The sequence below is a fragment of the Rhipicephalus microplus genome, chromosome 7 (genome assembly GCF_043290135.1).
Source record: "Rhipicephalus microplus isolate Deutch F79 chromosome 7, USDA_Rmic, whole genome shotgun sequence".
Lineage (NCBI taxonomy): Eukaryota > Metazoa > Arthropoda > Arachnida > Ixodida > Ixodidae > Rhipicephalus > Rhipicephalus microplus.
In genome coordinates this window covers 17,550,707-17,572,096 of record NC_134706.1, presented here as the reverse complement: position 1 = coordinate 17,572,096, position 21,390 = coordinate 17,550,707, and the positions used below count along the sequence as shown (strand labels likewise).

At 47.5% G+C, this 21,390-nt stretch overlaps 1 protein-coding gene across 1 annotated transcript in view; it reads left to right on the top strand.

Annotated features, from left to right (window-relative positions):
- Nucleotides 1–21,390, top strand: part of LOC119179367 (glycine receptor subunit alphaZ1) — a 37,253-nt gene that overhangs the window by 14,053 nt on the left and 1,810 nt on the right. Inside the window, exons 4-8 of the mRNA XM_037430433.2 lie at nt 3,899–4,128; nt 7,674–7,756; nt 10,148–10,303; nt 14,087–14,271; nt 18,703–18,843. Coding sequence (XP_037286330.2) covers nt 3,899–4,128; nt 7,674–7,756; nt 10,148–10,303; nt 14,087–14,271; nt 18,703–18,843 — 795 coding nt within the window. The remainder of the gene's footprint in view (nt 1–3,898; nt 4,129–7,673; nt 7,757–10,147; nt 10,304–14,086; nt 14,272–18,702; nt 18,844–21,390) is intronic.

Sequence of the window (21,390 nt, the reverse complement as noted above, 5' to 3'; positions counted from 1 at the left end):
TGTCACAAACGTCACTAACATTTAACAGAACATTTTCTTTTAAGACATACAATAACGATGATGGCAAAACAGACGTCATTTACATGAACATGGATATGAGATGACGTTGAAAGAACATGTACATTCGATGGTTCACACAAGCACAACCACAAAACATATTTCAAGGCAAGCAAGAGACACAAATAAACATGAACATGTTCATTTTGCATACCACGGGATACAATCGCAGACGAATAGAATCTGCCAACTACTCCTTTCAACGCGAGGGGCTATTGTCACGTAAAACCTGCGACACTTCTCAACCCAAAATTAGCTTTTTACACGCATCGATTCATGATTATTCTAAGAAATACAGAGAAACTGCTCTTACCTTGCCGTATTTCGCTGCAAGATAACGTTATGTATCCCAGTATTTGTCCAAAAAGATCAACATGCAGAGAAACAGTCCGTCGATTGATACTGACATTGCGTCAGCGAAGCGGACCGTGTTCACACTATTCAAAAGGTGGTCGCTGTTGCAGCAAGGTGTTGACAAGTCACGAGCTTGCGCAGTAAAACATAGTTCGATAAGCAATCGCTTCAATGTTGACGAGATTGAGACATTTGCGCTTGACGTGATATACGCCACAGCGACAGCGCATGGAGTAGCCTGTCAGGCGAACAACCAGGCTGGCATCTCTAGTTTTTCATTAGAGCGTTTCCCTTTCAAATCTACTTCGCATATATGTTGTGTGCCTCAGTTTGTGGCATCAGCAACCTCCAGTAACTGCGCCCCGCCGCGGTGGTCTAGTGGCTAAGGTACTCGGCTGCTGACCCGCAGGGCGCGGGTTCGAATCCCGGCTGCGGCGGCTGCATTTCCGATGGAGGCGGAAATGTTGTAGGCCCGTGTGCTCAGATTTGGGTGCACGTTAAAGAACCCCAGGTGGTCTAAATTTCCGGAGCCCTCCACTACGGCGTCTCTCATAATCATATAGTGGTTTTGGGACGTTAAACCCTACATATCAATCAATCAATCTCCAGTAACTGCCGTTAACAAATCGACATGGCAGCAGACATGCCGACACGATCGCTTGCCTCAATCCTGCTTGCTCACTGCATTGACGGCACTCAATGAATCATAAAATCGGCGATCGCTTTAGGTCCTCTCACGTTGGTGACAAGGCATCGGGTATGGTTTGACCTTATAACTGAGGTCAGCTGTTCAGCTTCCCCTGCTAGACCTAGTGTTCAAAGGTCTGCGAGTAGATCTTAGATACAGTACGAAAAAGTGACAAATACAACAGTCTCGAGGCTTCACGACGCAAACTTAAAGCAAGTAACAGCGTTACTTTTTAACTTGCGGATCACATGACGCCCGACGACGACTACACAAATTCAAGGTGGAAGGAACCCGCTTGGACGGATGGCACCACGTTGTATCTTTGTCCCTACGCCACCGTCTTCTCGGTGTTACTCGCCTAGCGTGTGCGCACAGACGCCACGGAAACACTGAGTAGACGACGCGGTGCGGACAAAGAGATATCGAGCTGAGCTGCCCAAGCCTCCATCTCGGGGACTTCTGGTACGGTTAATTTTTCGCGATAGGTATACCACTCAATTTGTTTCTTGTGTTACACATCTCAGGAAGAAGCCTCAAACACTTCGCAAGTTTTATTAGAGGTCACCTCACCGAAACACATCTTAATACATCACTTTAGTTGCGAACATGGATTCCTCATTTATATTTAACTTCACATGTGTGTTGAAGGTCACCACCCACTTTTCCACGTAGTCATCAACTGGCTTTAGTATCAGAGTTTATTGCCTCACAAATCGTCTGCCGCTAAGGTTTCTCGATTCCCTTAAGAACGAGAAAAGTTACAGGGCTTTGTCGCATGATTAAAGCACTCTCTTCTCTCCTACCGACCAAATCAATAAATTCAAAGCACACAAACGCACGAGGACACCCCAAAAATTGCCCCCCCCCCTTCCCCGAAGAGAATCACGAGGAAAAGCGAATGCATATTGAAGCGTCCATAACGGCGTTTCGCGCGAAAAAACCCAACTTTAGAAGAGAGAGAGCGAAGTAAACGTTTATTTTTAAATAGTGCCCCGAGCAATGCCCGGTGTCACCCTGAGGTGGGAGGGCTCCTTAGTCCAGGAACCCTCTGGCTTCTACTGCCCTCTTGGCCCTGGCGACGAGTTGTTGCTCTTCCAGGTCCTCGAGGGCGAGCTTCACCTCCCACGTTTCGGTTAGGTCTTCGTTCGTCCGTCCTTCTTCATTATCAGTCGTGTGTTGCTGCAGATTAGGTCTGACAATACACTGGCATGCAAGAAGCAAGTGCGCCAGGGTGTCCGGTACGTTGCAAAGCGGGCACATAGAGCTATATCTCGTTAGGTAGAGACGGTGCATTAGGGCCCCATGTGTGTATGTGCTGCTTTGCAGGCGTCTCAGTATAGAAGAATAATGTTTTTTTTTCTTACACCGTGCAGCTAATAGCGCCGTTATAGCTTATAACGGCGCTATTGCTTATAAGGCGCTAGCGTTATATAGTAGCGCCGCTGTAGCTGGAAACGCGATATGCGTTTCCAGCTATAGTAGCGAGCGTGCACGGTTAAAATAAGCGCGCACACACGCAGCTATTGATATGGGGAGAGGGTGGTGGAGAGATCCCGACGGACGCCTGACATAGCCCGACTAAGAAATGCATTCGCATTTAAATAACGCATGACACACAGTCACTGTGTGTCATGCGTCTTTTTTGGTCTTCGTATGTTTGTGAGCGTATTGATCATCCCAAACCAACACGCCCAGACCGCAATCACTGGGAACGTAGCGACAAGCGTGATGGCAGCTAAGCATAGAGGGGTAGTAACGGTGGAAAGAAGCTACGTCAGCCTGCTTCACAGACATTAGCGCGCGTGATGAGACGCGAACGCCTCCTGCCGTTGTGATTGTTGTGTGCAAGTGTTGCTCATTGAGCAATGTGAGCATACTACGGAGCACTATGCCGGCAGGCGGAGCCACCTCATGACAAGAAGTGCGTCTGATCTAAACGCCGCTCTTGATTAACGCTGGTTATTGGCCAATCGCATGCTGTCTGCTGTTCGACGTCTAACAGCAGACGCTGGCAGCTCCGAAGACAGCGAGCAAAGGCCGCATTAGGCAAAAAGGACTCCTGAAAAAAAAAGGCAACTTCATGTTGTGGCCCCACTGCGGTGGTCTAGTGGCTAAGGTACTAGCTGCTAACCCGCAGGTCGCGGGATCAAATCCCGGCTGCGGCGGCTGCATTTCCGATGGAGGCGGAAATGTAGGCTCGTGTGCTCAGATTTGGGTGCACGTTAAAGAACTACAGGTTGTCGAAATTTCCGGAGCCCTCCACTATGGCGTCTCTCATTATCATAAGGTGGTTTTGGGACGTTAAACCCCACATATCAATCAATCGACTTCGTGCTGTGCTTCTAACTCTTGCCGCGCCGAATTCCAAGATTTGGTTGAGATGTTTATAGCAGCGCCGGCTCTGAGCAAGTTGTGTTTTATGATCAGGCACTGGAGATAGTGTGACTCCTTTAACTGAACAAGAACGGTGGCTTTGTGACCGGACCAGAGAAATAAACCACGCTTCTCAGATAAAGAAGAGTCAAATGCTTTCTTCACATGTGCTGGTAAGCCATCGGATGTGCTTCCCCTTCATTAATAACTAACCTCCTTGTCTTTCCTCCATCCTCCCTTCACTCCATTAAGGTTTAGCAGCCTTGATTTTCACGGAACTCTGCACAGAAACAAATCGATCTGCGAAGATTTTAGAAGTGGGAGGTAGTGTACGTATACGTAAAGCCGGCGAATTCTTTTCGTGCTTATTTTTTTTTTCACTTCAGTGTTGCTGTCAGCCTTTTTTCTACCCTACAACCTCCGCAGGACTTCCGCCTGCACACGTACATCGAAGAGAGCTGGCGCGATGGCCGGCTCCGCACCAGCCCGTTCGCCGACAGGTGGCGCCGCATGTCGGTACCCCGTCGCGTCGCTCGTCTCATGTGGACGCCGGATGTGGTGTTCTCCAACACCAAGAGGAGCAGCATATTCCGCCAATCGGTGGACAGCGTCGCCTACAAGATCGCGAGGGACGGATCCGTGCACAGACTCACAAGGCAAACCCCCTATGCGCTTTCGCTTCACATTCAAGTTCCAAGCTATCTGTTCTGTTTCTATGCGAAGCGGTTGCATGAGCATTGAACTGCAGTAGAGCCTCGTTACATAAAACACAGCAAATTATCGGTTATAGCGTACTAAATACGAACTGTGATTGGCTGCGTTTTAATTATATTTCTTGGCAAAGTGACAGTAGTTAGAAAAACGATTTTTTCGCGTATTGGTAAAGCATCATTTCAGAATCCCCAAAACATCACTCTTACCGCGAAAAGATGCTTGGTAAGAAAGAAAATGTGCGAAAAGTAAATGCGAGTGGAGACCCCACACTGAGAATTCGGCACCCAACACAGGGACGTAGATTTCGAAAGCGTCTACTGTGTCCTACTCAGCTTATAATCGCTAAAAAAAGTAGTACATTGTAATCCGAGTGTGCCATACACCTAGCATACGAAGTTTCAGAAAGTTTCATCGAGCCAGTGTCGCGAAAATACGATGAGTTTGAAATCCGTAACATCACGTGCGGAGATTTCGGGGCGAGATTTAAAAATTAGACTTCAACTTTGATTTTTTTCTCGCTAATGATCAACTTACGATAGCGAAAGTTATGACTTTGAGAGCTTTCCGAGTGCAGTTTATCAATCTGAACGAAGTCAGTGTTTCCCTTTGTAGGGTCTCTTTAATAGCGAACTTGTTCTTAGTCGAAGCTTCACCATCGGTTGATGGCGCTGGTCACTTAGCCTTGAGCTGTTGCTCGAGTGTGACGCTGTAAGAAGGGAAAGGGGGAACTTGCGGCGCGCCATGACGGGCCTAGGCGAGACTCGGTGGAAGTTGAATGAATAAGAGGGGTACTAATATTGGGTGAAGTCCGGCGGAAAGGGTAAAAAAAAAATTCCGCCATATCCACGAAGTGAATGATGATGAGTGGGCGAAGCTCCGGAGGTAAACCTGGTAAACCATGAATCCTCTGTACATTTTGCCCACTCGATTTTATTACATCGCTCCCCCTAGCGTACGTCGCCGCACTAAATCGAACGATTGCCTTCAACCAATGACACGCGCCATATGTGACATCATTCCTGTTTTATAAGATCTCGCGTCTTTCATCAACAAGTACCGCTTTCTAGTTTATAACATCTTGCATCTTTTCATCATCAGCTACAAGTACCACCATCTAGTAAACACTACAAGAACTAAGCGAGAGGTGGCTACATACAGGAGACGGTACCGCCATCTAGTGAACACTGCAAGAACTAAACTAGAGGTGGCTACATACAGGGCACGGTACCGCCATCTAGTGAACACTGCAAGAACTAAACTAGAGGTGGCTACATACAGGCTACAGGGGACGCACAGCCTACGCCCTAAGGAGCTTCGCCCCTAAAAAAATCAACGAAAGAGGTCAAAGAAGGCGTTGTGTTGAGGTTCGGCGAAAAGGTTGAACTAATGAGAGGTACGCGAAAATTGGTGAGGGTGAACCCGACGAAAGTGGGCCCCAGCGTCACTGTTTCGACAGCGTTCGTGATGTGGATCTGGCCGTGTTTATCTTATATAACAGAAGCGAAAACGCGAGTGCCACCGCAATATCGGCTGTAACAAAGAAATACTTGGTTCGCGTGACACTCTACCCTAACGAGGTAGCATCATATCAAACGTACCTTGATTGATTGATATGCGGGGTTTAACGTCCCAAAACCACCATATATGATTATTAGAGACGCCGTAGTGGGGGGGCTCCGGAAATTTCGACCACCTGGGGCTCTTTAACGTGCACCCAAATCTGAGCGCACGGGCCTACAACATTTCCGCCTCCATCGTAAATGCAGCCGCCGCAGCCGGGATTCGATACCGCGACTTGCGGGTCAGCAGCCGAGTACCTTAGCCACTAGACCACCACGGCGGGGCGATCATCAAACGCACCTACAGACACTTTGCAATCACATTTCTTTTATATGTTGCTGTGACATTTAAAATATGGTTAAAATGTAAACACATCCCTATTTAAATAAATATGAACGCAAGCCTGTTTAGCGAAACCACGATGGTCAAAGAGGGATTGTCGTATTGTGTTTTCACCTTTTGAGTGTTCCATCTCTCTCTAGTGTGAAATGTTACGAGAATACGGGTAAAGAATTGCCTTGTTTATGGTGACTTAGAAGTGTAGAGTAAGTTGTTTTAACAGCAAAGCTGCCGATGCTCGAGGTGAGACGGATGAATACGAAAAATTATAGTGAATGAGCATGTGCTAAATAACTACTGCTACTGACCCCTGGTGATCTAAAACTGAATACTGCCGTGCTCACTAGGGGAATACGAACGTCGTAGCTACTTAACTACCGAGGCACGCTAGCAGAGCAGATCATAGCTTGGTATAGTATATATAGTATAGTATAGCGAGATGACGGCAAAAGGGAGTGAGGGCGACGGAGAAAGAAGGGTAACGCAGAGAAAGAAAAGAAAAGAAGACAGAAAGAGAAGAAGAGAATTAAAGACAAATGATTAGAGAAAGGGAGAATAGCTTAATAAGTCAGAGAAAGGGAACGATTGACAGAAACGAAAGGAAGAAAAACTGAAAGAGAATCACCGTAAGAGAGAGAAAACTAAGAATAGCAGAGAAATAACCAGCGTAAGACAGAAGACTTGAGCTTCGACAAGCTCCGCCTTGCCATGCTTAGCGTGCATGACTTACGGGAAACTACCTGCAATATCTATGTATCTAGGAATTTTCGTGTGACTGGGGTAGCTGATTTGACAGTGCCGATTTCCCTCTACTTTTACAACAAATCTCGGTTATGTTGAACTCACTTACGGTCTCCATGCTGCTTTGTTCTAACGGCGTTGCACTGCACTGTTTCACAAGTTCTTATTTTTATTAGCACAACACAAATGTATTATACAATCTTGTTACTAAGATGACATATGAAGTAGAAGCATGTCTCCATGGTGGCCTTAACAGACGCTAAAAAAATCTTCCATGCTGCTTCACAACTTGGTTCATTCACTCAACTTTCTCCTTTGTACGCCACGCTTTAGCCCACTCCATAACCCAAAGTATTTCACATAAACTTACGGTGGAATCCATTTATAACGCCAAACTCATATTAGTTAATGAGACACTACTCCAGATTATATTTCTCCTAAACTTCAAATAAATATTTTTTTGCTTACCCTAGAGGAACGGCATGCTTCGATATAATATAGAAAACGTTGTTTTTCTACAGAAGCAAGCCACGATTTGAGGATTTCCCGGTCCACTTAGTCAATCTTTCAAATAACTGCTGCCGCAATAAGTAGAGCTAGTCACGAAGTCAGTGGGTCATCTTGTTTAATTAGAACGCCGATTGCAAAAATTATTATACTAACATCATTCTATCGTTCTGCTATGAGTGGCAGTTGGCGCTCTTGCCACCCAATAACAGTCATGTTTCACTGCATGGCTGAACCTTATCCGTTCAACTTTGGCGTTACGTCTTGCCTGTTTTACTTTTTCCTTATTTACACCGTCAAGGGCAACTAATAGCTTCGTGTCTGTCCTAACTCTGTGCAGGTACCTGTTTCAAGTTCGATGCCTAATGACGTTTCACAAGTACCCGATGGACATCCAGCACTGCCACTTCAAGGTTTCCCTACGTGAGCGTCATGTGAAACAACTTTCGATGCGTTTATTGCCGCTTTGAAAAAAATATCAGGATATCTGTATGATGACGATGATGATGACGCATACTTTATTAGGATCCAGACAACAGTGTCTGTATTTCAAGTGCAAACTATGGGCACTGTATTCTTCAGATTGCACGTGCTCTGGCTAGTGGTTAAATCATTGTATTGAGTAATGGTCCTGAGGAGCGACGTGTACCAGATATTGCACTAAGACAGCAGCGGCAGTGGCAAAGAGGGAGGAAATACAGCGTAGCACTTGTGTGCGAGTTATATATACCCATAGGTCGGCGAACTCATCATAAGTCGACCAATTCAAACTCGCTCAGACTCAAATCGAGCAGTGAGTCTGAGTGATTCCAGGTGTATAATACTTTGATGAGTTCAAGCCTGAGTCAGTCTATAGTTGAAGAAAGCCTTCGTGAGTGTGATTACGAGTGAGTTCGGCTCAGGAATAGTTTGTAGTTTGGTGAGTCTGAGTTCGAGTCAGCCCAAGCGCAAGATGTATTTCTTGAGTCAGTACAAGAGACTTCAACCTCTTTTTCTGACGTATGGTCGTCTGTCCTCAACTTCAGCATTACTCTCAGCCTCACCTCTGTTCACGTTCACACTCACATTCACTGACACGTAGTCCAAAGCAGTGTCTTTCATACATGATTTCAATAGATATTGAGGCGCAAATGACAAAAAGAAGGATATTGACTCCCCCCCCCCCCCTCCCAAATTCTTCCAAAGAACTACTAGATAAATATATCTTACACTATCATCTCTCTGAATAAAAATGACCTTATTATACTGGCTTACGAGGATTCCTAAATCGCATTCGAAGGTACTGTATGAAAATGTGCCAAGAAGAGCCCCCATCACGGGAGATCTTGGTGGTACAGAACATTGACACCGTGGTCAAAAAAGATAATTCCAGGCAAACAGACTCATGAGTCCACTCACTCAGGCCGGCTCGGACCCAGATCAAGCCGTGAGTCTGAATCTGAATGAGTAATGCTTTGGTTAGTTGAAGTCGCACGAGTTCGGTTGAAAAAAAACGTTTCGTGAGTGTGAATCCGAGTGATCAAGTCAATCTAAGAAAAATTTCGGTGAGTCTCAGTGAGTTATAAGAGCAAAACATATTTAACGAGTGAGCCTGAGTAAGCTCCGCAAGTTTCACCGCCTTAGGTGTATACCCTCGCAATTCTTAACGGCGGAGCTTTTTGAGACTAGCAAAAAGTTCTTGATTATGCGGCCACAGAGATATCATTATAATGACTGGCCCCTACCTTGTTTATGGCATCTCCCATCACATAGGAACGCGTTGAAGTCTTAGATAGATATGTGGGGTTTTAACGTCCCAAAACCACCATATGATTATGAGAGACGCCGCAGTGGAGGGCTCCGGAAATTTCGACCACCTGTGGTTCTTTAACGTGCACCCAAATCTGAGTACACGGGCCTACAACATTTCCGCCTCCATCGGAAATGCAGCCGCCGCAGCCGGGATTCGAACCCGCGCCCTGCGGGTCAGCAGCCGAGTACCTTAGCCACTAGACCACTGCGGCGGGGCCGTTGAAGTCTTGTACTGTATAGTAAAGAAAGGCTGGGCAAGGGAAGCGAGTGTGAAAACGAGGGAAAGCAGCAAGGAAAGAGTAAAGTATTCTGTAGTATACTATAGCAAGGGGGTTTCTACTGGAACTGAGGGTGAGGAGGATGGATAGAAGGAGGGGTAAGGATAAAGTATTTTTACAATATAGTCTTGTACATTACTGCGCATTATTGTACAGCAAGGGGTCGAAAATAAAAGTGAGGACGAGCAGGAAGGAGATAGCAGCAGCTTCACTGCTTTCTCAGTTTTCGCGCCACTAGTCCGCCACTGCCCGGTTTTTCTTTTCTAAATCATATCGCGCAAGCTCCGACTAAAGCAAACGGTAGTTCTCAATATCGGCGAGAAGCGATGAGATCAGCAATACGAAGCGTGCTCTCTGAGCCTCACGTAGAAAATTCTGGTTACTTCTCGTCTATATTAGTCGAGAAATAATGAGGTTTCCTACATGAAGCTTAGTAGAGATTTTCTACACGAAGGCACCACTGTGTTCGAGGGTTAACGTTCACGACATTATAGTAAAAATGCAATGGTACGTGTGACCTCACACACTTCAGTGAATACTGGTTGCCTTCAGTGGAGTGATAATTCGCTGGCGTGTTTAAAATATAATGTTGCGGCCTTCTTTTCAAAGACTGCGGAGCTTTCTCATGACAATTTCGGAAATTGTTGCTGCAGTCTTCTATGGCTCAGATTTTTTCGGTTCTTAACTTTGTCCTGAGCTTCAAATTTGGCTGCTTATTTACTTTGCCTGCAACGGATTCTTTCAGTGGCCACGCCCAACTCCATCACGGAGCTCTGTTGGGAGGCTAGCGTGGATGACAAAGGCGAGAGCCTTGCCATAGAGTTCGTCGACCGAATCGAACCACTTCAGTTCCGCATCAAGCGGCCCAAAGTACATCGGTACAGCGAGAACTTCCTTGGAGGTGAGCACTCCGGGAGTACTCCGCAACATAGAGTTTCCTAAAATTAACTAGAAGGCACTCTGGCGCTGTGATCGTTCAGCGACCATGGGAATGATGGGTAGCACACACATTTGCCTAGTCTTCGTGCTTGCGGGCGGCGAATCGTACTTGCGGCTTCGTTTATTGCTGTATGTCGGTTTTGTTTTGAAAGAAAGATTGAACCCTTTTGAACTTCGTGAGCCGATTTGGAAAGTAAGTCTAAAAAAATAAAATGGTGAAGCGCAACCGCTGAACATTTGCTAATACTTGTTTCGTAAGAAAACAGCTCCAAGCCACACGAACGCACACGGAGCCAAAAGCAGGCCAGAAGTACGAATATTAGACAAATGTGTGTACTACCCATCATTCCCATGCTCGCTGAAGCGCCGTGCGTTGCAGCTTCCATACACACTAGCGCCAGAGTTCCCTCTATAGTGTATATTAGGAAACTCTATGCTCCGCAATATGCTGGGTGTAAACCACGGGGACCATGACGCACTTCCGGTGCCTCGCATCACTTCCGTCACTTGCAGCAGACTGAACGCATGGCAACGATTCGAGAGTGGCGACTGTTGCTTCGAGAGTGTCGTTGCTGAGGCAACCGGTGTAACCTATATATTGTGATTATCCGTATCAGAGGTGCTTTGCGTGCTGAATGATTGATCAGTGCTTAATGAGAACTAACGGACAATGAAGGAATGTATCGGGGGTGTTACACGTAGTAATTGTGACGTAAATCGGAAGAAAGAAAAATGGACGAAATGAAAACTTTCCCCTCGCGGGAACCGAACATGCGACCTTCAAAAATTGCGTCCAATCCGCTACAGCCGCAGTCATCCCGCTGTCCACCCTATAGGGTATCTATGTGAATTTAACCCCGAGAGATGTCAGCACTGCTAGCCGTCATGACGACGAGTGTGCAACGCTCTTTTTCTGCCTGTTGGCGTAGTGTAACGCGTGATCTGATTATGAGCTGGCAGCTGCCCAAGAACTGTTCGCATGCTACCTGAAGGAATTGAAGCCTATGCCAGTGTGACCTCGCTGCTTCGTAGCACGATTGTGTGCGTCACAACATTTGCGCCAGATTACTCGGCAAAGAATATCGGCCATGCAGTGAGATCTTGTCGCGTTTTGTGTACAGAATTATTACATTGCATTTGCGCCAAATTATTCGGCGAAGAATATCCGCCATGCATTGAGGTCCTATCGCATTTTGTGTGAGCTATATATACCCTACATGAGCGCATGGCCCAACGCACTGCGAGGCTGTACTGTGACGCCGATCGTGGCATAATTTCTTTTAAAGTTACGTTGATAGCATTTGGCTGTTCCTACGAGCATGCACCGATCCCAGCTGCTTACTTCCCTCGTCCTCCTTTATCTGAAGGAACCCTTGGCCATTTATTTAGCTTTACTGCAGGAAAATTCGAAATTTGGGCGTCGGGTCTTGGTGGCAGTTATCATTTTCTAAACACCTGTCACGACAGGACAAACCGAGGCCTAGCGTTATAAGGGGCCCTGAAATAACATTGACCTCAAAAACGAAGAAGTAGTTCCTTGCTTGCCTTCACAACACTTCTTACAAGTACTATTTTCTTCTCAGCCCGCCGTGGTGGTCTATTGGCTAAGGTACTCAGCTGCTGACCCGCAGGTCACGGGATGAAATCCCGACTGCGACGGCTGCATTTCCGATGGAGGCGGAAATGTAGTAGGCCCGTGTACTCAGACTTGGGTGCACGTTAAAGAACCCCAGGTGGTCGAAATTCCCGGAGCCCTCCACTACGGCGTCTCTCATAATCATATGGTGGTTTTGGGGCGTTAAACCCCACATATCAATCAATCTCACTACTTAGTTCTTCGGAAAATAGGCGCATTGCCTGGCGCAACCATTGATGCAGCGATGATATCACGCTTCTCGAGTACACGCGGCTATTTGCGCTTGCGCAGTCACAAACGCAGAAAACGAAGTGAAAAATAAGTTTATCAAGCACGATAGTCGTGCAAGAAGAGACCGACCGAGCAAGCGTGCGACCACAAAGCAGGACCGACGAAAATTCGCAACAGATATACACGTCTCGTGATTCGGCCGATCCAGAGTTTGCCTGAACCCGACGTCACGTGGACATACAGCTGACGTAGCGAATCGTGCCGTAAAAAATGGGAACGCCGACAGAAACTGACGCGCTCATATTTTTGAGGGTGGTTTTGGGGGCCGTTTACAGCATGTTGAAGCGATGCTTCCTCACAGGAACGGCCAAACGCTCCCTTGATGACTGCAAAACGTTTCACGATCGGTGCCACTAGCCCTCACAGTCCACTCGGTCTCGTGCTCCTACGGTGTATGTAGTTCATACTGAGCGCGATAGTAGATCAAAAGTCAATACGATATGTTACGTAATCGAGTACGTCACGCTTGTTCAATAAACGAGCGCACATGACGGAAGACCGGACGATTGATTGATTGATATGTGGGGTTTAACGTCCCAAAACCACCGTTTGATCAGTATGAGAGACGTCGTAGTGGAGGGCTCCGGAAATTTCGACCACCTGCTGGGCTTCTTTAACGTGCACCCAACTCTGAGCACATGGGCCTACATCATTTGCGCCTCCATCGCAAATGCAGCCGCCACAGCCGGGATTCGATCGCGTGACCTGCGGGTCAGCAGCCGAGTACCTTAGCCACTAGACCACCGCGGCGGGGCGGAAGACCAGACGAATAAAAATATTTCGGACGTGATGCAATACTGGACGAACAGTACTAAAAAAACATATCCGGGTTTTTCACGAGACAAAACAGCAATATGGTTATCACGCACGCCGTAGTGAAATACCGGAAATTTCCAGCTCCTGAGGTTCTTCACTTGCCCTTAAACTTAAACACACGGGCCCATTAAGCCTCCAGCAAAATGCAACAAGCACGGCCAGGGTCGAACAAGCGTCCTTCGGATGAGCAGCCGAGAGCGTCGTAGATGCTCAGCCAGAGAGCTCGCGCTATCGGTAAGAGTACACGCAGTATACTTATACAGATAGTACAGCCTCCTTTTAAGTGCGAATGCACTTTATAAGCGACCCTAAATCCGCCGTCCGCGGTAGGCCCATTCTAGCCAACCTATCCGCGGTGCGCCTCCTCCTCTCCCCTAGCAACGGCGCGAGGAGCGGAAAGGAGCGTCTGTAGCAACGGCGCAGCGACGTCACACACCACGTGCTTGCGCGCGCCCCACGACTTGCTCGAGATCGGCAAGTCGTCATAGGTATGGATCCATCGCAGGCGTCAACCTCGCCTGTGATAGCTCCAACAACAAGTACACAGCAATCGAATGCGAGCATTGCACCCGTCGTTGAAGGTGTCGCGCCGGTTGAAGACTAGGCAGCGCGGCGAAGGGCCCGTGATGCCGAGCGCAAGCGGGCGAAGCGGGCCGCGGACATAAACATCATTATAGTGTGAATTTACTCTCACATATACGCGTAAACTCGCCAAGATTTCCCGAGAGGGTCTAATGGTTCCTGGGAATCGCAATGTGATCACACGGGGGAGTTTACGTTAAGACACTGGCGAATGCCAACGGATTTTAACTTTACTCCCCCTCATAGCATCACCCCGTGCATTCGCACTTGTTCACCCTCGGGGAAATGCTTGGGAGTTTTTTTTACGTACGGCGTCTCCTATAAACGTCCCTCTTGACCATCCCTTATATATGCGGCTTCTCTTAGTTGTACTGACACAGTTATCTCGTGCTCAGAACTGAAACTTTTTTTCCCGTACAGAGAACTACACTCACCTGCTGGCAAATTTCACCTTCGAGCGTCGTCTGACAGCGTCCATCGTGAACACCTACATACCGAGCGGCCTGGTGGTGGTGCTGTCGTGGCTGTCCTTTTGGTTGGACGTGCACGCTGTCCAGGGGCGGATCACACTGGGAGTGACCGCCATACTGACCCTCACCACGCAGGTATGTGTGTGTACAACCTCCCTAGTGTTCAAACCTGGCAGGAGAGTTAATCTGAGTGCGTCGATCTAATGGACTGCCCGTTTCGGTCACAGCGGCTTGGCTGGAGCTCGGCGAACAGCGCGCTCCGTTTCCATGGTACTTTTTCGACAACATCAATTTGACTTCACGAAGCGTTTACAACTCTCGGCACCAATGGCAGTGACGGGATGCGCTTCGACACGACGAATGCACTCTCCACAGATCCGCTTTAGGAAGCCCCGGAATCTCGGAGGCCGTGCGTCAGTTCTGGTCCTCTGATCGTGTGGGCCCTCAAGTTAGGTTTAATGCGTTTAATGCGACTCTGCACCTAACGCACCAGTAACGTCAGTACGCATTCCCTGCGCCGTTCTGAAGCTGAGGCACGTTCATATTGTCACGTGGTCGTGACGTTGTCGAAGGCAGCAGACATACCCCCGCATTCACAAACGCTCCTCGACTCGACTTTCACCCTTCACTTGACAGAGTTGCGCACTGCGCCACAGCTCGGCTCAAAATGACGCTGCGCTACTCGAAAATCGCAGCACATTATCGCTGATATGCACGTGACTTGCTGTGCCTAGAGACGGCGCTCCGATCGGCTTTCTCAAGTGAAGGTGAAGTGTTGAGTGAAGGGACGTTCTAAAATACGGGGTATAGTGCTTAAGAGGAAATTGTTTATTTGCTCAGACTCGAGGCCTACAAACGGAAAGACAGATTTACAGCGATACACTCTGGCACTGATAGCAACGAACAAAACGTCAGCCATCGATCAACTGACAAGCGGATGTTCGCGTCGGCATTCATACACGTGCCGTCGAATATCCAGCGTTATCGCTTGCGGCCCCGTAAGTTCCAGTAGAATCTGTAATGTTCACGTTGTGCACGTATTCGCATCGCATCGTAAGGTTCTAAGATTACCTCGGTGATTCTTCGTCAACGGCGTGGTTTGCGCAAGGCCGCACTTAATCGATTACAATAACAAAATTTGAAGAAAGTATGTAGCAATACGCACGGACAAACTCAAGTTAGTTCAAGTGTTCTCTTGATGTACACTTTCTCCGCTTTCTTACTTCTTAAGACAGATGCTTGGGCTAGTTGGTGACTGGGAATAAACATATTTGCACAGGGCAAGACTACGAGTAGTTACGACGTAACTACGGAAGAAGAGACAAGGACTGAAAAAGGCAGCGCTCTTTCTGTTCTTGTCTCTTATTCCGTAGTTACGTCGTAACAACTCGTAGTCTTGCGCTGTGCAAGTATGTTCTTTTTTCTTACAATAGCAGTGTGCTGAGGGTGCGCCAACGTGTTCAAGAGCGCGATAACATCCTGGCTTATCACTTATTCGAGTAACTGAACTCACTCCGCCGAAATGAGAATGGCGAAGAGCGAGCGTCGACCACAGTGTCAGTAAGCGCTGTATGGTAGAGCACGGCACCGACATGCGTGCATTGAACTACCCGACGCTGGTCTCGTCTGCCCGGCTGCTGTGCTGAACTAACTCAATGCCACTTGCTCTACGGTCCCTGCTCTTTCGTGGTTTTTAATAGCGAATCGTTCTCTGCGAGTCGATCCAAGAAACTATCTTCGTAAACCGGTATGTGCCACAGAAAATGGCTGAACATCGGAACTCACCACTGGTCCACTAAAAAAATGAAGACAGCAACAGTTGGCCCGACAAATGGCTGCGAAGTGACGACGGCGAGCCGAAGACCCCGAGTGTGTGCAAGAGAATACTAGGGAACGGAAAAGGCAACGTCGACTGCGAGAAGAGCCCGAGGCGATAGAAGCCAATGAAGACGTGTCCGCGACGTGCCTGTGATTCCCTGTGGCTTAGGACGTCTCCACGCTGAGAGCCAACGTAGAAACAAGCTAGCATAACCAAGCTAAATCCTAGGAAGCTAGAAGCAACCTGAAACTTGCATCCGCTAAAAGTAAGTTCAACAAACAACCTCAGGTCTCGGGATCAAATCACGGCTGTGGCGGCTGCATTTCCGATGGAGAGGCGGAAATGCTGTAGGCCCGTGTGCTCAGATTTGGGTGCACGTTAAAGAACCCCAGGTTGTCGAAATTTCCGGAGCCCTCCACTATGGCGTCTCTCATAATCATATATTGGTTTTGGGACGTTAAACCTTACATATCATCATCAGCAAACAACCTAAACAACCAGGTTAATATTCATAATCGTCCAGTTTTGCTATTTCAAGCTTGGGGTGGCTCAATGCAAGCTTCAAGATTTTTTGTGGGGAGCAATTTTTTTTTCACCTTAGTAAAGTGCTGCATGAACAATAGAGTAAATATTCAGCAGGTTCTGCGAGTCTTAGCAGTCGGCTTCATACGAAGCAGTGATAAAGTACTGTCTATGCTGCATTGTTTTGGTTTTGTGCGGAACTTGCTACATCGACGCGCTCAACAACCAGCCTCCGCCGCGGTGGTCTAGTGACTATGGCGCCTGACTGCCAACCCAAAGGTGGCGGGATCGAATCCCGGCTGCACCAGCTGCATTTTCGATAGAGGTTAAGACGTTTAAGGCCTGTGTGCTTAGTTTGAGGTGCACGTTAAAAGAACACCAGGAGTCGAAATTTCCGGAGCCCTCCACTACGGCACTTTTCATAATCATATCATGATTTCGGGACGTTGAACACCAGATTATTATTTACCTTACCAAGCACATCGACTTGAGGGTAACTCACGGTACAGCGTAGTATCAGTATTGAACTTATCGCACAGAAATTAAATGCACGCAACGCATTCAGAAAAAATAAATAAAGAAAAAGATGGCGATAACGGCACTCACAGAAGTAAGGGTGTCGTCCGTTTCCTGAATCAACCGAACGTACGACAGCTGCACAGAACTGCTCATTGCGTTCATGCCCGTACTCTTGTTCATTTCGCCGCTGCTGTACGGCGCTTATCGACACGGTAGTCGACGCTCGTGCTTACACATTGAAAAAATTAGGGGGTGGTCACTGCCCATTCGCCTGCTGTACCGAACGTATCGAATTCTTTCTTTGACTCGTATTAAGACCATCGCAGAATCGAAATAATGTTGCCGAATTTGACGACGAACAAAATTCCGAAGTACCATACGCACGGCGACCTTTAAACATATTACGCTGCTCAACATAGGACTGAGCAAAACATTGTTGTGGAGAACCATATGACAAGATTCCTGGAATTCAGTCGAATAAGGATAAGCTAAGGGGTAAAGTACCTCTGATTGCTCGTAAGAGCTTTCTTGTCTCATTTTCAAGAGGAAAAAAAATGAGACAGTGAAGTGCCAGATCCTTCGGGCTCTTCTCGTTCGTCTTAAACTCATTGCAGCTTTAGGCGATCTTTATAAGATCACTGTGGCACATGCAGAACAAAAATGAAGTCTTACTGATAAGTAACTCAAACGCTGCAAAGCTTTCTTTTCTATGAAAATTATCCACTTTGGTCAGTTTCTACAACGTGATGTTGTCAAGTCTTCGTTCCCTTTTAGCAGCGGAGGTGTTGAACCTAGGAGTAAGGCTGGTGTCGTAAACAGCGAGCTCTACGAGTATGCACAGAAAAAAAAAAGTCCGTGCCAAGCAACTCTTAGCGTAGCATTGCTATGCATATTATAATACAGCGATGTGGCCGGAGTGGTAAATAAGGGCGAATACTCGTGTGGACAAAATGAAGAAGTGGAGAAGTTAAAGCGTGTCATAGCCTTGTGTAGTATAGTTTAACGAGGGGATGGTAATTGGAAGTAAGAGTGCGAACTTCCGTTAAGAAAGAAATAGAAGAGGTGAGAAGGTAAAATGTAACATGACCACGCATAGTATAGGATTACAATACACAAGTGAGAGTGAAGAGCGCTTTGGGGGTTAGAGGGGGGAAGAGGAGAGAGGGCAATACAGAAATATATAAAGTAAGAAAAATAAAAAAAGGAGGATGAAGAAGAATGATCTGGGTTCACCAGGAGACTACCTTGCTGAGCCATTAATCAGCTCGCGATTTTTACTAACCAATCTTACATTTAGTATTTCAATATTACACTCTGATGACTTAACCCTCAGAAGAATCCCACGTAATGATTACGCCTCAGTGATTCAAAAATCTTAATATTTCTTTTCTTTCACTTTTTTTCAAATGGTGCCAAAACAACCCCGTCTTGTGAAAACAAAGTAGTCGTATTTCTCTAGCGTGGGCAATTCAAAGTTCTTGACTTACATTAACCGCCGGCTTCTTGGCCAATCCACCTTAGTATGTAAGAGCCACAAGACAGGGTCAAGCAAGAAAGCAAGGTGGCGACACTGGTTTGCCAGCCGCGCTGTGTACTCGAGTTTCGCAGCCGCTGTTTTCTTACCTAGAAATTCATCTATCACTACTAAAAAATGAAGCGCCCTTCAACAATCGGAGTTTCATTTGTTGTCGTGGATTCGCGTCCAGGTCGTACAGTCACGCACTGCCCTTCCACCGGTGGACTACGTGAAGGCCGTGGACATCTGGCTCTTCGCGTGCCTCGTCAGCGTGTTCACCTCTCTGCTGGAGTACGCGGTGGCCTACCAGTACGTCAAGTCCCAGAGAATTGTGAGTACGCCGAGCGATGGTCTACTCAGTTTCGTGGGAGCCGGGAAGTAGACCCACTCGCGTCCCGCGCAGCTAAAGGGCCCACATAGAGGCGGAATAAAACTTTCAATTTGCAACTGGGCGCGCATTTTCGTCGCTCAGAGGTGGGTTACTTCCTTGCTCTACGTAGCCGTGGTTCACAGCCGACGCCCGAGCCCTGTCCAGCTAGCCGGAGTTGGTCCTGAACGTTTAGGGACGTCAGCAACGCTTGGTCTTCCCCGGGTTCTGTTGCACGCTCTGTTCGTGTATGGGCGGTATAGTAGCCATGGTTCACAGCCGACACCCGAGCCCTGTCCAGCTAGCCGGAGTTGGTCCTGAACGTTTAGGGACGTCAGCAACGCTTGGTCTTCCCCGGGTTCTGTTGCACGCTCTGTTCGTGTATGGGCGGTATAGTAGCCATGGTTCACAGCCGACACCCGAGCCCTATCCAGCTAGCCGGAGTTGGTCCTGGACGTTTAGGGACGTCCGCAACGCCCGGTCTTCCCCGGGTTCCGTTGCACGCTCTGTTCGTGTATGGGCGGTATATTTGGGTTGATTCAACGTAACCATGCTGTGTCGTACAGTATGTTAGCACTCTAAGGGCAGCACGCGCAGTTCTTACTGAATTCCGCAGGAGTACATCGCGTGGAGCGGTGCACTGCACAGATAGCTGTCTGCCTGGAGCCGTCTCCAAGTCGCGGCTCGGTCTACTATAAGCAAATTGGAATCAGTCCACCCTCCGCTGTCTTCCAGGTCGTAACTACGCTGTGTCCACGAAGCAGCGCCATAGATATGAAATACAGGTCAGTTTAAAGCTACTCCGATTATTTGCACTGATCCTCAAGTTAAGCAAGTCTGTCAATTTTGAATATAGCCCGCTTCGAATTGGGCCCTTTGTGGTAGGTGATAGAGCAGGCTTAGCAGCGTGAAAAAGGGTTGCATAGAGTTACTGTATAGTCTACCTTTACGTAGCATATAGAGTAACACTAGGGTTGCAATGTGCGCTTGTTGGTGAGCAATTTTGACAGCTGTGATGCAGCGCGAGGGGAAACGTGGACACGAGCTCTGCGATGGGCTTTTTCGTCTCCGTGTTTTCGTCTCGCACTGCATCAAAGCTCATCAGCAGTAAAAGTTCATATATAAATTAACAGTGCGAAAAAAAACGAGGGCACAAGAAAGAAGACCAGGCAGGATGAACGCTGTAAATGTGTTTATAATGTCTGTTTCCTTTATCATTATAAGAAAGAGCTGAGGCACGTTCTCGGTAGCAGACCCTGTAAAAACAGACAGGATACGGTCGTAGTCCTAGCTAGCGCAAACAGCAACAACGTCCAGCACGAGCCACTCCTATGTAGCGCTGACGATACGGCTGCGGACCTCTCTAGGGTGCAATTCTTCATTACAATTATTATGGACTTTCGCACCTAGTTGAAGAACGAATTCCTACAAACTCATATCGAGAAGCTAGATGGGAGCAGACAGATGGAAACACGTAGTGGGATAATCAGGGTGAACAGAGGAAGTGCCTCAGACAGGCTGGCCGACGTTTCGATAGGAGGACCTATCTTTGTCAAAGGCGCCTTGTCATCCTTGGCGTGTTAGTTTTAAGCGGGTTAGCAGTGACGTCATTTCCTGGTGGTGTCGCGTGTCCCTGTTGGAAATCTTCGTCTGAAAAGGAAAAAAAAACCATAAAGCAGAGGAGTGCACTCTTTTTTTTACTTTTTAGACGGCGATTGCTAACAGGGACACGCGCCTTCACAAGGAGATGACGTCACTACTAACCCGCTTAAAACTAACACGCCAAGGATGACAAGGTGCCTCTGAAAAAGATAGGTCCTCCCATCGAAACGTCGGCTAGCCTGTCTGAGTCACTTCCACTGTTCATCCCAATTATCCCACTACAAACTCGTATAAGTTGCAGTTTTTGTAATCCGTACAAGCACTGCACGATAAGTGTGACAGGCATAGAAGTTGGACCCTTATCCAAACGTTAGGCCATATGCAATTACACTAACCGTACAATTGGCTAGTATCTTAGCGTTAACCCAAATAGTGGTGTTACCATGAACAGATAAAGAAACAAAGCACACAGAAACGCTCTCAAGGCTCTAAAGGCTTATTCACACCTGCGACAAGCACCGGAAACGCGACCCAATAAGCCACAAAGCGACCGGCTGCAAAAGGCAAGGTAGCAAAAACGACAGCTCTCGCTCAGTCACTCGTTAATAGATATTGAAGTGACAGCTACACTGGCTATATTATCGCCTTTCCACTATAACCAGTGGCCACATCACGAGTTGAACAATTGCTTAGCAACCAAAGCGTCTGGCAGCGCCGCTCACTGCGCCATCTGGCATGACGTCCGAGAAGCAGCCGGTGACACCACGTTGCAAAAACAGAGGAGGAGCTGGCGTTGCTTCGTACATATAAAAAGGGTGGCTCGGTGCTATTCAGCGGCGGATATTAGAAGTGAGTCTGAAACAAAGAAGCTAGGCTTTGTTGTGGGAGCGAAACCAAGAAAAGGCTGCG